Source organism: Lissotriton vulgaris, chromosome 4_1 (assembly GCF_964263255.1).
Source record: "Lissotriton vulgaris chromosome 4_1, aLisVul1.2, whole genome shotgun sequence".
In the NCBI taxonomy this organism is placed as follows: Eukaryota; Metazoa; Chordata; class Amphibia; order Caudata; family Salamandridae; genus Lissotriton; species Lissotriton vulgaris.
In genome coordinates, this window is record NC_141691.1 from 810,511,798 (window position 1) to 810,525,311 (window position 13,514).

The window sequence follows — 13,514 nt, forward strand, 5'->3', positions numbered from 1 at the left end:
AGGCTAAACACAAGATCTATATTATTTAGTTATCAAAATGCATCAGGTTTAAATCTTCACTTAAGATCAATACATGGAGATATACAAAGTGCATATGAAATAAGCATGTACATATGACTAGAGAGGATTCTTCTTATTTCAAAAATTATTTTTTATTTTTATTTATTCTTTCATCATATTTTTCTTTTATTCCTTTTGTTCTTTTTATACTTTAATATTTTTGATAAGTATTATTTCATACGTTGTAGTGTAATTCACAAAAAAACACCAATATTTACAATTGATATATATCAACATAAACACAACCACATATGTACAAAAACACAACTCTTGTATCAAAAACAACAATACACAGTTCTAAACATTTATTTAAAAGGGGTTAGAAGGAGTTTGTATATTAACAAATAATTCAAAGGCTGGCGGTCGATGCAAACACGATGCGCGTTTCGGCATAAAAACCTTCGTCAGGGAGAACCACCTCAACTTTCTCTAAAAGCTTCAGTCATGAGAGAAAAAATTTTGGCATGAGGGTACCCACGTAAACTAGTGAAAGACTTGTATAAGAGAGTAAGATTTTATGACAGACAGCACCTACTTACCAATAATAATAAGCAGAGTACGCCAGCATTGGTGTTTGTCACCAGACACTCTATGATGAATGCACAAATAAGGCAAATAATTTCTTCCAATTGGCATATCTTGCTTGTCAATAGGGAAACTGAAGATACCAAAGCCTTTGTTTGCATATCATAAAAGCAAAAACCTGAAGGACCTGGCTGTGAGATCATGTAGATCATGTATACCCCAAACTAAGCAACTAATACAGAGAAGTATTGTTGGGATTGCCCCTGTTGTAGGAAATTATAAATATGGTACCTACAAAGTTTGCCCTCTTGCAATAGAAAGTGACACCATACAACTGAATGGCCAGACTGTTAAGGTGAAAAATATGACAAACTGTAAGATCAAAACTATAATCTACCTTCTACTCTACCCTTGTGGACTAGGGTATGTAGGTGAAACAGGCCGCAGCCTCAATATCCAACTCACAGAGCATCGCTCAGCGATTCGTACAAAGAAAATGTCAGCACCTGTAATGGAACACTATGAAAAACTTAAACATACTGAAGATGAAATGGTTTATTCTTGAATCAATCTCTGCGAAAGATAACCACAGTAGCAAACCCATAAGAAAAAAATGTGAGGTATATTGGATATTTACTCTGGATACCTTTAAGAAAGGACTTAACCAGGATATACCATGGGAACAAGCAATTAGGTATAATCAGTAAAGCACCATTGATTCAGTAATCAATCAGAATAAATATCCCAGGTTCTAACTCGTCCCTATTAATACCTTTGTTATTATGGTTGATCATGATTTGGTAGGGCTTAATATAAGGATTTTTTTGTCAGATTCAACCTTGATAAGGGTTGAAATATAACCACGCATTATTTTAATAATTCTTTGAAAATCTTTTGAGATTGACAACTTTAGTCATGATATACACCATCCAAATGACAAAAATATGGAGCATTTTCTTCCACAAGGACACTGATGATTCATTTTTAATCTAATAACTTCAATATTTTATGAGGCTATTGGCATTAAAATAATTCCTATTCCATAATTTTCCCAAAAAGATTCTATTTAATAACACGATCCACTTATGTCAAGATCACCTAAACCTCAAAATCGAAAGCTATATACTAAACAAACATGTCCTACCCTCTACAAGATGGATGCCAATGTTCAGTCCTCTTTTTATTTTGCTGTGCACGATTCAGCAAGAGAAACTCTAGGTCTGTACCAATCTACTATATGATGACGTCAGACGCAATTGAGACGCAACAAAATTCACAATATAAAGAACCAGCTTCTCACTGCAATCCTTGTTGTTTCACATCCAGCTGATAATTTTGGTGCCGGTACATCGCTACACACTATGGTGAGTTAAGCAATGATCTCCGGCCTTGTATTGTGGGAATATATCCCACTTTGATAAAAAACGCGGGTGGGATTCTCCTCTTTTTTCTAATAGAGAGAGATAATCCAGCAATTTTTAGATACAAAAAGAAGATATTCCATGCAGTAATATAAACTAATTAACTCAGGAAAAAATCAAATATCTGCAATGTATTGCACAAATAGAAAGCTCCTCTAGTCTATACCGAATAAAATGTAATGCAATTATTGACAGACAAGTATTGCCTATAAAATACCAAACCGAACCTCTAAATGAAGAAAAAGATATTGACTTTCCATATGTAGAATTCAAAACAAACACTATAGAAAATAGAACGGATTGCTACACTTAATCTTGAATTTACAGCCACTATTAATAATGAAAAAGTTGAATTCTTAGATGTTGAGATCTATATCGTTGAAAATATAATCAGAACTAAGTTGCATAGGAAGGCCACGGCAGGAAATTCTATTCTCCATGCTCATAGTGGTCATACTCGCCATCTTATAAAAAGCATTCCTTATGGAGAGTTTTTAAGAATTCAGAGAATCTGCAATAATGAAATAGATGTTAAAGTTTGTTTGGAGGAATCTTTTCAAAGGTTTTTGGCTCGAGGTTATGATAAAAATGATTTAAAAAACTCTATGAACAAAGTGGTTTTAAATTGGAAAAAAAAACCTTGGTGGCTACACCTGATATTGTGATATCCGATGGGGATAATTCTATCAAGAAAGACAAAACAGAGGTTAGACTTATCACAACTTTTAGTTGTCAAGAGAAGAAAGCTAGAAAAATCTCGAAGTCTAACTGGCCCATTTTGAAAACAGATATTACTTTAGCCCCTTTACTTAGAGAAATTCCAGCTATAACTTTTAGAAGGGCTCCCTCTATGAGGGATGCCCTTGTTAAGACCAGTCCTGAAGTTAACAAACCATCTAATTGGCTCTCCAACAGATCGGGCTTTTTTAAATGCAGTTCCTGCAGGGCCTGCAAGTTTGGAGTCAACACTACGGAATATCATGAGGCCTTTTCCCAAGATGTTTGCAAGATAAGGAGTTTGTTCACCTGTAAGACAGACCATGTTGTTTATGTCTTACAATGTACTTGCAATCTGCAGTACATTGGGAGCACTAAGCTCCAGGTGTTCAATCGTATACTGCAGCATCTTCAACCAATAGTTAATTCTGACTCCAACTATCCTGTGGCGTGTCATTTCAAACTGGTTCACAACACAACAACAATCTCAATGATTTGAGATATTTTGTTATTGATGTGGTTCCTTTTTCTAAAAGAGGTGGTGATAGAGAAAGGAAATTAAGACAATTGGAGAGCCTTTATATTGTACTTCTTAACACAAAAATTCCGAATGGTCTTAACATGGGGGAGGATTTACACAATTTTTTATGAACCTTTTAGATGAAATTAGTTTTATCCATTAGGTTCGATTGTTTTTTGTAGTTTATTTTAGGTGACAGGCTTGTCCCTTTTAGTAATAATTTTTTCAGTAATTTCCCCCTTTTGAGCCATAATAATTGAATTCCTCTGAATGCTGCTACTATATTTTCATGAATTCTGGGCCACTTTTGATCGGGTGAATTTTAGCTGTATTCTTTTATGCCTTGTTCTTAATCGTGGTTTTAACTGGTTTTACAAGAATTTTCGGTTTTACCGTTTTTTAACATGATGGAATAGGGTATGGGAATCGGGTGAACTTCATCTTGATTGTGAGTTTGGTATTCATTTAACTACATATTGTTTGTTGAGTATCCTAGTGAGTCGTTGGTTCCTTCCTTTCTATACATTTGAGTATTTGAAATATTGAACCTGCATATCATGCCATATGTTTATGGTTAATATTTGTATATAGCATTTTCTGCACTTTGAAAAATTTTGAAAAATTTGAAAAACTTTTTATGCTGCTAACTGATTTTGAATATTTGCGATACTGTTTACTTCCGGTTTTTTCACTTATGCACTTTTGAAGCACATTGCAGTTTATTCTTTCTAGTGTCTGCTATCTACTGCATATGATCTTCATATGTATTTTAGCTCTTAGCAATCTATTATGAGTTTAATATGGATTGTACTGCACACTTTGCACTTTTTATATTTATACTATTATTCGTTCTTCTCTTGCCCCTATCATTAGCCTCAATGGAGAATTGATGTATTAGTATCAAGACTAATTGGTTTTATAGTAAGGGCACTTGCCCTGGATTAGCCGTATACCACCAATTTTCTGTTTTACTGCCAAGATATTATAATTTTAATCTTGGCATGGATAGCATTTTACATTTTGTAACCTGATTTTTTATACAGATTTTGGTGGTTAATGTGAGATTGAATTATTATATTTTTTTCTCTTGTATTTACTGCAATTTTTGCCTTTTGTCTTGATCTGTATTTTCATATTGATTGCACTTGTAGTATTTTCTCTATGCCTATGCTTAAGGTAGAACTACACGACAGTATTTAGACCTGTGGTTTTTTTGAGCATGTCATGTGATCAAGACCGGGTTTACCCGGTCGAAACGCATCATGCTGCTATACCTTGAGGAATAAAGCACTTTATTGCACCATCTACGTTTGTGGTCCGTACCTGATTTCTGTGTGTCTGCTCGAACTTCAGGATTGTGGTTTTCATATATATATATAGGTTTGCTAGAAAAGAACAAGTTTCTTAAATCACTCCAAAAAACACGTAATCAGGAAAGACATCTAGGGCTAGATGTAGGTAGAAAAGATTTACTGATTTTAAATTACCGAATTTTACCGATTCGGTAATTTAAAATCGGTAAATCTATGGGTCCGACATGTAGGTATTCCAGATGTGCTGGATGAATTCGGTATTTACCGATTCGGTAAATACCGAATCGGTAATGCCCATTCATTCCTATGGGCTTTGAAGCCCATAGGAATGAATGGGCATTACCGATTCGGTATTTACCGAATCGGTAAATACCGAATTTCACAAGGGTGCAGGGGGTGTCACTTTGACACCCTCTGGCACCCCCAAAACAGGCTCGGGTGCCATGTGGCAGGCATACCTGCCCTAAGGGCAGGTCTGCCTGTCACATGGCATAGGTGTGCATGCACACATGTGCATGCACACCGAAATCGGTATTTTACCATCAAATTGGATTTGATGGTAAAATACCGATTCGTTAAGGCTCCTGGGACTCTAAAGAGTCCCACCTACATATGGGTGGCTCTGAATCGGTAACTTTACCGATTTATTATTTTACCGAATCAGTAAAATTACCGAATCAGTAATTTTACCGATTCGGTAAAATAATGCCCCCTACATACCATTTACCTATTTACCGATCGGTAACGGCCGAAAATACAGATTTTCGGCCGTTACCGACCGACCTACATCGGGCCCCTAGTGTCTGCTTCCTGTCTAAATAATAAAACCATTTTCTTACACAGAGAATTTTTATCTGTTTTTTTCAAATTGAAAATCTTATGAGACACCTAAATTATTCAAATATCTACACCGGACACCTAGTTGTCTTCCATAAAAGGGTATATATTACTTTAAAAACTTCATATATTCTTTGAGAAATTTTGATTTGCGTCAATACACAGGAATGGGATAACTTGTTTTTCCTCCTCTCCTTTCCTTGTATGGTATACATCTTTAGGGAAACACTGATCCTGTGTGACGCTCACAAAACCTAAGGATCATCAACCCTGTTGGTCTATACTGGAGACCAGTATTCCAGTTGCAAGTTATCTCCAATTCAGGTAGATATACCATACTTATGATGTGGTCCCTAATCTACTAACAATTGTGGAACACCAAAAGTAAATAGCGAACTCTAGGCTAAAGATAGTCAATGTACGAAAAATAAATCTCTTTACCACTCTTGCTTAAATTTACCCTTGGCCACTACTCCATAAAAGAACCCTTAATCACTTGTGTGTACTCTTGTTTCTTTCAAGTATTCCTTTTTCAGGTGGGCAATCTTTTCATTTAAATTTTTCTATGAGGACATAATGTCTATGCCCCCATTTCACACTCTTTGGTGGATAGTCTAAATATATACTGTGAGCTTCTACACTCCACCCTATTGTGCATCTGTTTAGAAAATTATGTGTTCTTCTTTTAACATTGCACTGATATCAAATATATGAAGCATAAGTGCTCAAATTTATATCAAGAGTATTGTCTCAGGATTTTAATTTTTTTTTTAGGTCTTTTGATTGTGTGTATTTTGCACTTTGTTATAAAGAAAGTTGAGGCGGTTGTCCCTAATGAAGGCTTTTGCGCCGAAACCCTTGTCGTGTTTGCATCGACTGCCAGCCTTTGAATTATTTGTTAATATACCAACTCCTTCTCAATCTTTTTAAATAACAGTTTAGTACTGTATATTGTTGTTTTTGATACAAGAGTTGTGTTTTTGTACATATGTGGTTGTGTTTATGTTGATATATATGTATTGTAAATATTGGTGTTTTTTGTGAATTACACTACAACAAATAAAATAATACTTATCAAAAATATCAAAGTATAAAAAGAAGAAAAGGAATAAAAGAAAAATATGATAAAAGAATAAATAAAAATAAAAAATATATTTTGAAATAAGAAGAATCCTAGTCATATGTACATGTTAATTTCATATGCACTCTGTATATTTCCATGTATTGATCTTAAGTGAAGATTTAAGCCTGATGTATTTTGATAACTAAATAATATAGATCTTGTGTTTAGCCTTTCTTCTTACTCCTTTTTACAAAACTGGTATTCCTCAGGATTGAGTTAGACTCCATAGCAGGCACATCCAGGATAAAAGAGAACAAGGTCTGCACGATGAGAAAGGAATTAAGGGAGACGCACAGCAAAGAAGGATACACACTTTAGGAACCACATGGGTTAATTGGAAAACTAAACTTAACAGCGAGGGTTATACAAGCCGGCGAGTTTTCTCAAGACGCCTGACCCGTCTGACCACTGAGTTGGAGGAGAAGCATCATTTCATTAGGCTCAGGGCAAGGGTAAAAAACAACCTTCCATATGTGGCACTTATTCCGGGAGGAGTTTAATGGTCAACTAATATGGAGAGAAAGATGGGTGACCACCAGATAAATACCCTTCTTCATGGATGCACCAGGTAGCCAATGCTTTGGAGCAATATTAGGAAGGGCATGGTACCATCACATTCCTTCAGTTGTTCCCCATAGTGGTGACTCTAACGGTCTGGTGGGAAAATTTGAGCGAAATGAAACTCGCCCTCTGGTCTGACAATCAAGGGATGGTGCATGCAATAAACAATGGGGCAGCCAGATGTCCTAATATACTGAGGCTCGTGAGGTATATGGGAAGTCACAATTGGAGGGCAACCTTGCCATAAAGGCAATGTTCGGGATTGAGAACTCGCTGGTAGATGCGCTCTCTTGTTTCCAGATGACCAAGTTCAGGAACCTAGCATCAGAGGCAGAGCAGCAAATTACCCCTTTACCGGAACTTTTGTGAAAGGTGGCGGAACAGACTTGTCAAGATTGACTGAGCACGCACTCACACCCAGTGCAGCAAGACGATATACAAAATATAAAAGCACTGTGATGCTGGTGACAGAACTTCAGACACTGGGGGACTCCAGATCCATGGCTAGAGCCGTGGAATGTTTCAACAAATGGGCATACCAACAGAAATAGTCAAAATTATGGGCACAAGCTCACATAGCGGCAGTAGCACATTTTGCCAAACTGATCACTGTGAAGGACCTTATCGCCTCTCACTATATAAGGGCAGCAATGAAAGGCTGGAAGCACCTGGAAAGGAAGAGACAGGACATGAAATGACCCATGGATTTTAAAAAGATGACCCCGATCATGGATGCACTCGAGTGGGTGGTGGAGTTGAGATCGGCCTGTTCAAGGCGGCATTCTGCACACTGTTTTTTTGGGGCATTCTGGGGGAGCGAGCTTGTGACCCCAGCAAAAAGGGAGGTGGGCACAGCGTGCCTGCAAGCAATGGATGTTAAGCCAGGCAGTGGAGCTGCTACTGAGAAAATCAAAAATGGACCATCAAGGCAAAGGATCCTGGGTACAAGTGCATTGGCAAGTACTGCCCAGTGTGCTGCTTGTATTCCTACATTGCAGCGCAGCCCGATAGAGGACCACTCTTCAGGCACAAGAAAAGGGACCTACTGTGCAAGTTTCAATTAATGGAAGTAATGCACAAAACCCTGAGGCGGCAAGGCCTACTGTGCTCTTTATTTTGGTCCCAATCATTCAGGATAGGGGCAGCAATGACGACCGCACAACACAGGATGCCAGAGGCAGGGATCAAAGCGATGGGCAGGTGGCACTCCAATGCTTACAAAACTTACGTGAGGTCCACCGTTTGTGAACACCTATGGTCTACGCATGAATTGACAGTTGTTATTGTTGCCTTGGCAGGGGTCTGGCCCAGGACAGCTTGGGTTGTTGGTCATACATTTATCCACTGGATGTAGGCTTGGGGGAATCGCAGTGGCAGCGACCAGGCACGCTGGCCAGAGGCCACCAGTAAAGGATGTTGGGGCACCCCGGAGAAGAGATGGGGGCAGATAGGGGCAGCTGGCAGCAACACTGGCCAGGCTATAAGCAACGGCCACACCACACCCGGATATTCTAACATTTCACCTGAGCTGCAACAACTTCACAAAGCTTGGGAGGAAGGATCTCCTACACAACATCCTGGTAGGGCTGACATAAGCTGCGAGGTCCTTAGCAGCATAACCATCATGTGGTTGGAAATCATTGCCAGGCTGAAATAAGAGAAGGGCCAATAGGGCAGTGGATAACACCAGGAGGAAACTTAACATCAAAGTCAGAAAAGTTCTGTAAGGCGAGAGGCTTGGAGAGTATCAGGCACAGTCTGATCAACCTGAGGCGCTCAGAGTTGCATGGATGAGATGGAGAGCACATCCCAGACAAGAGCATTGAGGTGTTCTGGGTGAATCTGTGGGCAGCCATGATGATGGCTGGCTGCTCTTACAAAAAAAAGAAAAATCCCACATGTGGTTGGAGCTCACAGGTCGAGTTGCGGTAAAATGAGGAACAAGTGTTGGAAAAAGGAGGTACACTGACAGGGCGGTGTGCCGGATGAAGGCCCTATGGCAGGGTAAGTTAGCCGACAGGGGGAGTATGTGGCGCCGGATGGCAGGGCAAAAATGGACAGAAAAGGTAGCGTGTTGAGCCTATGAGCAGTGAGAGGCTCCCCCCACCCCTGGTCAGAGGAGAAGTTATTACCCCACAAAATTGATGTGTATGATTAATGGCATAACAATAAGTAAAGGACACTATGAATTATGGCAGGAGTATGGCCAAACCTGATTATTTATGACAGGGAATGATTTATGACCTTCCTGAATGTTTTTATGACCCTATCACAATGATTTATGATCCTGTCAAAGTGATTAATGACCCTGTCAAAGTGATTTATGACTTTAATGACATACAAGTACCAATCATATATCATAACAAAACTGCAAGCAGAATTCCCAAACGCACAACCCAAGCCTCATGTCTTTTAAACAACAGTCTATGTTAGTGAATGTTTAAAGTGGGCCAAGCGCGGGAGTTATCAAGTCATTGTGGCACCGCATATATATAAAAAAATCTGAAGCAATAGGAAAGTCGATAAAAATACTGTATGAAAAACAAGCGATCATAAAGTGACAAATAAAATACAGAAATATATTATCCTTGCCAGCTCTTACCCAGGATCCATGCAAAGTAATACTTTGGCTTGCGTACTTGTATAGCTAGATAGACGTAAATGGACCGCCATAGAACGGATTTCTCCTTGATGAACATGTCATCCACTATATACTCAACAGGAAAGGCTTTGCTGAATAATAGGAACAAAATTAAGGAAACGAGGACCAGGAAAAGTTTGTGTAATACAGCTCCCTGCAAATGTACAAAAATGACACCAGTTACAACACAATCTGAGGTGAAAGAGCACACAGGCCAAACATGTCTGCAAGCATATAATGAGACTTGTTAAATACAAGGCTAACGAAAGTCTCTGGTTCATAACGTCTGTTCAATTCAAGTAAACACAAATATTTTATGTGGATGAAAGCCATCAATTTATAAATAAATAAACATCACGACACATTTTTACAAGCTAAAGCTGATTAAGAACACTATGCAAAAAAATGGGTTTTCTATCAGTATTATTAGTGTTACTTTACACAATACTCAAGTGTCCCTGAATACCTACCACCAACCAATGATTATAGCAGAGGCTGGCCAAGACGACCTCTCACTTTTTGCACAGGAAACATCAGCACGCACGAAGTAGAATAAAATGGCAGCTTGCACAAAATAAAATAAAAATGCTATGGCTTAAACTATAAACACTAAAATCTCAACATGCACAGAAAGAGCAACCAGAACAAATTCAAACTTGAAATTTAGTGCCATATAAAAAGACCAGGTTCATGAACCTCAATTGGGGGTCACTGGTAGTAACACCTGCTACCCCTGACTTGCTCCTTGCTACCCCTGGCTCAACCACTTCGACACCTCACCTTCCAGAGTACCACAAACAGAAGGTAAATAGAATTTTCAGAGTCCTGTATGCCTTTTGTAATTCTGAACCTTCTTCCCAATCACAGCCTCTCACAAGCAAACAGGTTACTGCTGAAGGTTTATTAGAGGAGGGTCAGAGAATGAGACTTAGGGCTAGATGTAGGTAACTTGGAAATACTGATTCCTAAATACCGAATTTTACCGATTCGGTATTTAGGAATCGGTATTTCAGATGTAGGTAAGAATTCGGTAGAAATACCGAATTCTTAATATTCGTTATTACCGAATCGGTAATTGAGATTCGGTAATAACGATTACCTACCCATTCATTCCTATGGGCTTGGAGGCCCATAGGAATGAATGTGAAGACATTCTGTATTACCGATTTGGTATTACCGAATCGTTAATACCTGGAGGTATTTCAAGGGTGCCAGGGTTTCCAAGGGATACCCTGTTGCACCCCTGAAATGTGCATGTAAGCACATGTAGCACACATGCATGTCCTAAGGGCATGGATGTGTGCCACATGGAACATACAAAAAGCAAGAAAGTGTTTTTTTTAAGGAATTCGATAATTACCACCAACTTGAAGTTGGTGGTAATTACCGATTCCTAAAGGCACAAAAGCACTATTTTAAGTGCAACCTACATTGCATTTAAGTAATCGGTATTACCGATTCTTAAATGTAAGGCCATAAGGAATCGGTATTAAGGAATCGGTATTTACCAATTCCTTAATACCTAATCCTCCCTACATCTCAAATGCCTAAATACCTGTCGGTAACAGTGAAATTTAACGAATTTCACCGTTACCGACCGGTATTGGGCCACCTATATATGGCCCATAGGGGTCCATTAGGATGTCGGGCGGATTTCCTCCGCCAGGCTGGCGGTAGCCACCGCCAGCCTGGTGGAGGAAATCCGCCCGACATCCACAGCCTGATTCCCCCCGCCATATTAGTATGGCGGGGTGGACCGTGGCGGTGAGAAACACCGCCCGCGTGTTTTCCGCCCCGGTCGCCTTGCGGCCGGGGAGGAAAACGAGTAACATGGTGGCGGTGTCTGTTAGACACCGCCCGCCATATTACAATGGGCTTTCACCAATGCATTTCCATGGCGGCAATGCCGCCACGGAAAGGCATGCGGTGACTCACTGCGGGGGCCCTTTGCGGGCCCCCTGGGAGTCCCTGGCTTGGGGGGTTGCACATGGGGGTACCTATGGTACCCCCCCGCATTTCAAAGTGCAACATGGCAGGCACCGCGTGGTGCCTGTCATGTTGCACCTTGAAAAGCAAAACGTGCACTTTTCACATAGCGGCGGGTGGAGATTTCTGCTCCGCCCGCCGCAATTGCAAGCATACAGGATGCCCCCGCCTGTGTGGTGGGCGGATCCTAAAGCCCTGATCGGGACCCCCGCCCTTATGGCGGGCGGTCCCGGGTCCCGATATGATGGCGGGCAGACTAAGTCCGCCCGTCATCATAATGAGCCCCTTAGTCTCTTCGAGCCTCGTATTTGTGGTCGGATGGCTACATTATTTCATCCCCTTGACATGTAAGAGGGAGAAAACAAAAAAAACATGGTTATACGCCCTGGTGCAGCTGCTGCTAATCCGAGTTTGTTGGGGGGGCAGGGTACAAGAAAAAAAAATATATATATATAAACATACCTTTTTTGCTGGCTGCCGTAATCTTCTGCTACCATGCCGCGATGCTCCTCTGATCCTGTCCTGGCACTACAATTCGCATGGCCACAGGCTCCCAGACACCACCCAATCCCAGCGCTTCTTCCAGCATAAGAGAAGCACTGGGATTGGGCAAAGCGGGCCGGTTTTCCACTCCACCCTGTGCTCCTGAGCACTAGGATATCTTCAAGTAACAGCCTAGAGATATCCAAGTGCGCATGTCGGTTTGGATGGCCGGCCAAACCGACATGCACACTTTTAGTGCCTACCACTCCTCCTCCCTCTGCTATGTGACACTACGCAGTGGCCCGCCCTCGACTCGGCAGGCTGAAAGTAAAAATTTAAAGACAATAAAATAGTTTTGTCATTTTATTTTTCTTCTGACTGCTGCATTTCAGAAGTGGAGTGTCACTCTTCCGCCATAGTGGAGGAACCGCCCCTGATTACACCACAGTTGCCTTGAAGACACACCCCGCAGGGAGCAAGAGGTGGGGGTTGCCTGGATGGCATAATCCCAGCAGAGCATGTCCATAGCCTCTTGCGCCGCACTGCCTGACAGCTGTGCAGAAGTGGCAGCACGGAAGTTGGAGGGAGCGCGGATGGGGGAGCAACATAAATAGGGGAGAGCATCCGGGGCAGCAGGGGAGTAGATTTCTTTGATATTCGAGCTATCTAATGATCGGCAAGCCTTGAACTGCACTATACACTAGCGAGCTAATGCTGCGAACACAAGATTGGCTTAATTATGAGTAGGGCTTCCAGTTTTCCGTTTTTACTGATTTTTACAGATAAATACAGACAGAAAACTATTTTTTCCTGTCTGTATTTATTTTTAAATACAGAAATATATGGAAAATATGTCTTCTTTATATGTTTTTTTCTACTGTCAATCATGAGTGCTAGGTCAGTAGGTGTACAGATTGAGAGGTAGGGGAGTTGAAAAAAGACAATACATTTCCTAATTAAGCTTTAAATAAGCTTAATTAAGTGCAGATCTACAGTTATTATTGCTATTCTGCAATGTAAGTGTTTTCAGATGACTCTATTGCACTGTTTACTGCTGAAACCTTTTGGGACATTCAAAAGCAAATTTACATTTATCAGTCAAATAAATGTGGAAAATACCCATGGCAGCTTCATTTATACAGAAAACACAAAATAGAAATGGATAAATACAGACAAAATTAGCAAAAAATAAATATGGATAAATACAGACGGAAATGTAGAAAAAATAAATACCATAAAACCGGGAGCCCTAATTATGAGTGAGTGAGACAGTTTGGATGTTTAATGCGTCTGATGCAGAATATCGTTGTGTGGTGTGTGAAAACCA

The 13,514-nt window shown here is 40.2% G+C and overlaps 1 protein-coding gene across 2 annotated transcripts in view; it reads right to left on the reverse strand.

Annotated features, from left to right (window-relative positions):
* Positions 1–13,514, reverse strand: part of MBOAT1 (membrane bound glycerophospholipid O-acyltransferase 1) — a 491,383-nt gene that overhangs the window by 83,242 nt on the left and 394,627 nt on the right. For both annotated transcript variants that reach the window (XM_086965142.1, XM_086965143.1), the window contains one exon: positions 9,680–9,872. In XM_086965142.1, the coding sequence (XP_086821268.1) occupies positions 9,680–9,872 (193 nt within the window). The remainder of the gene's footprint in view (positions 1–9,679; positions 9,873–13,514) is intronic.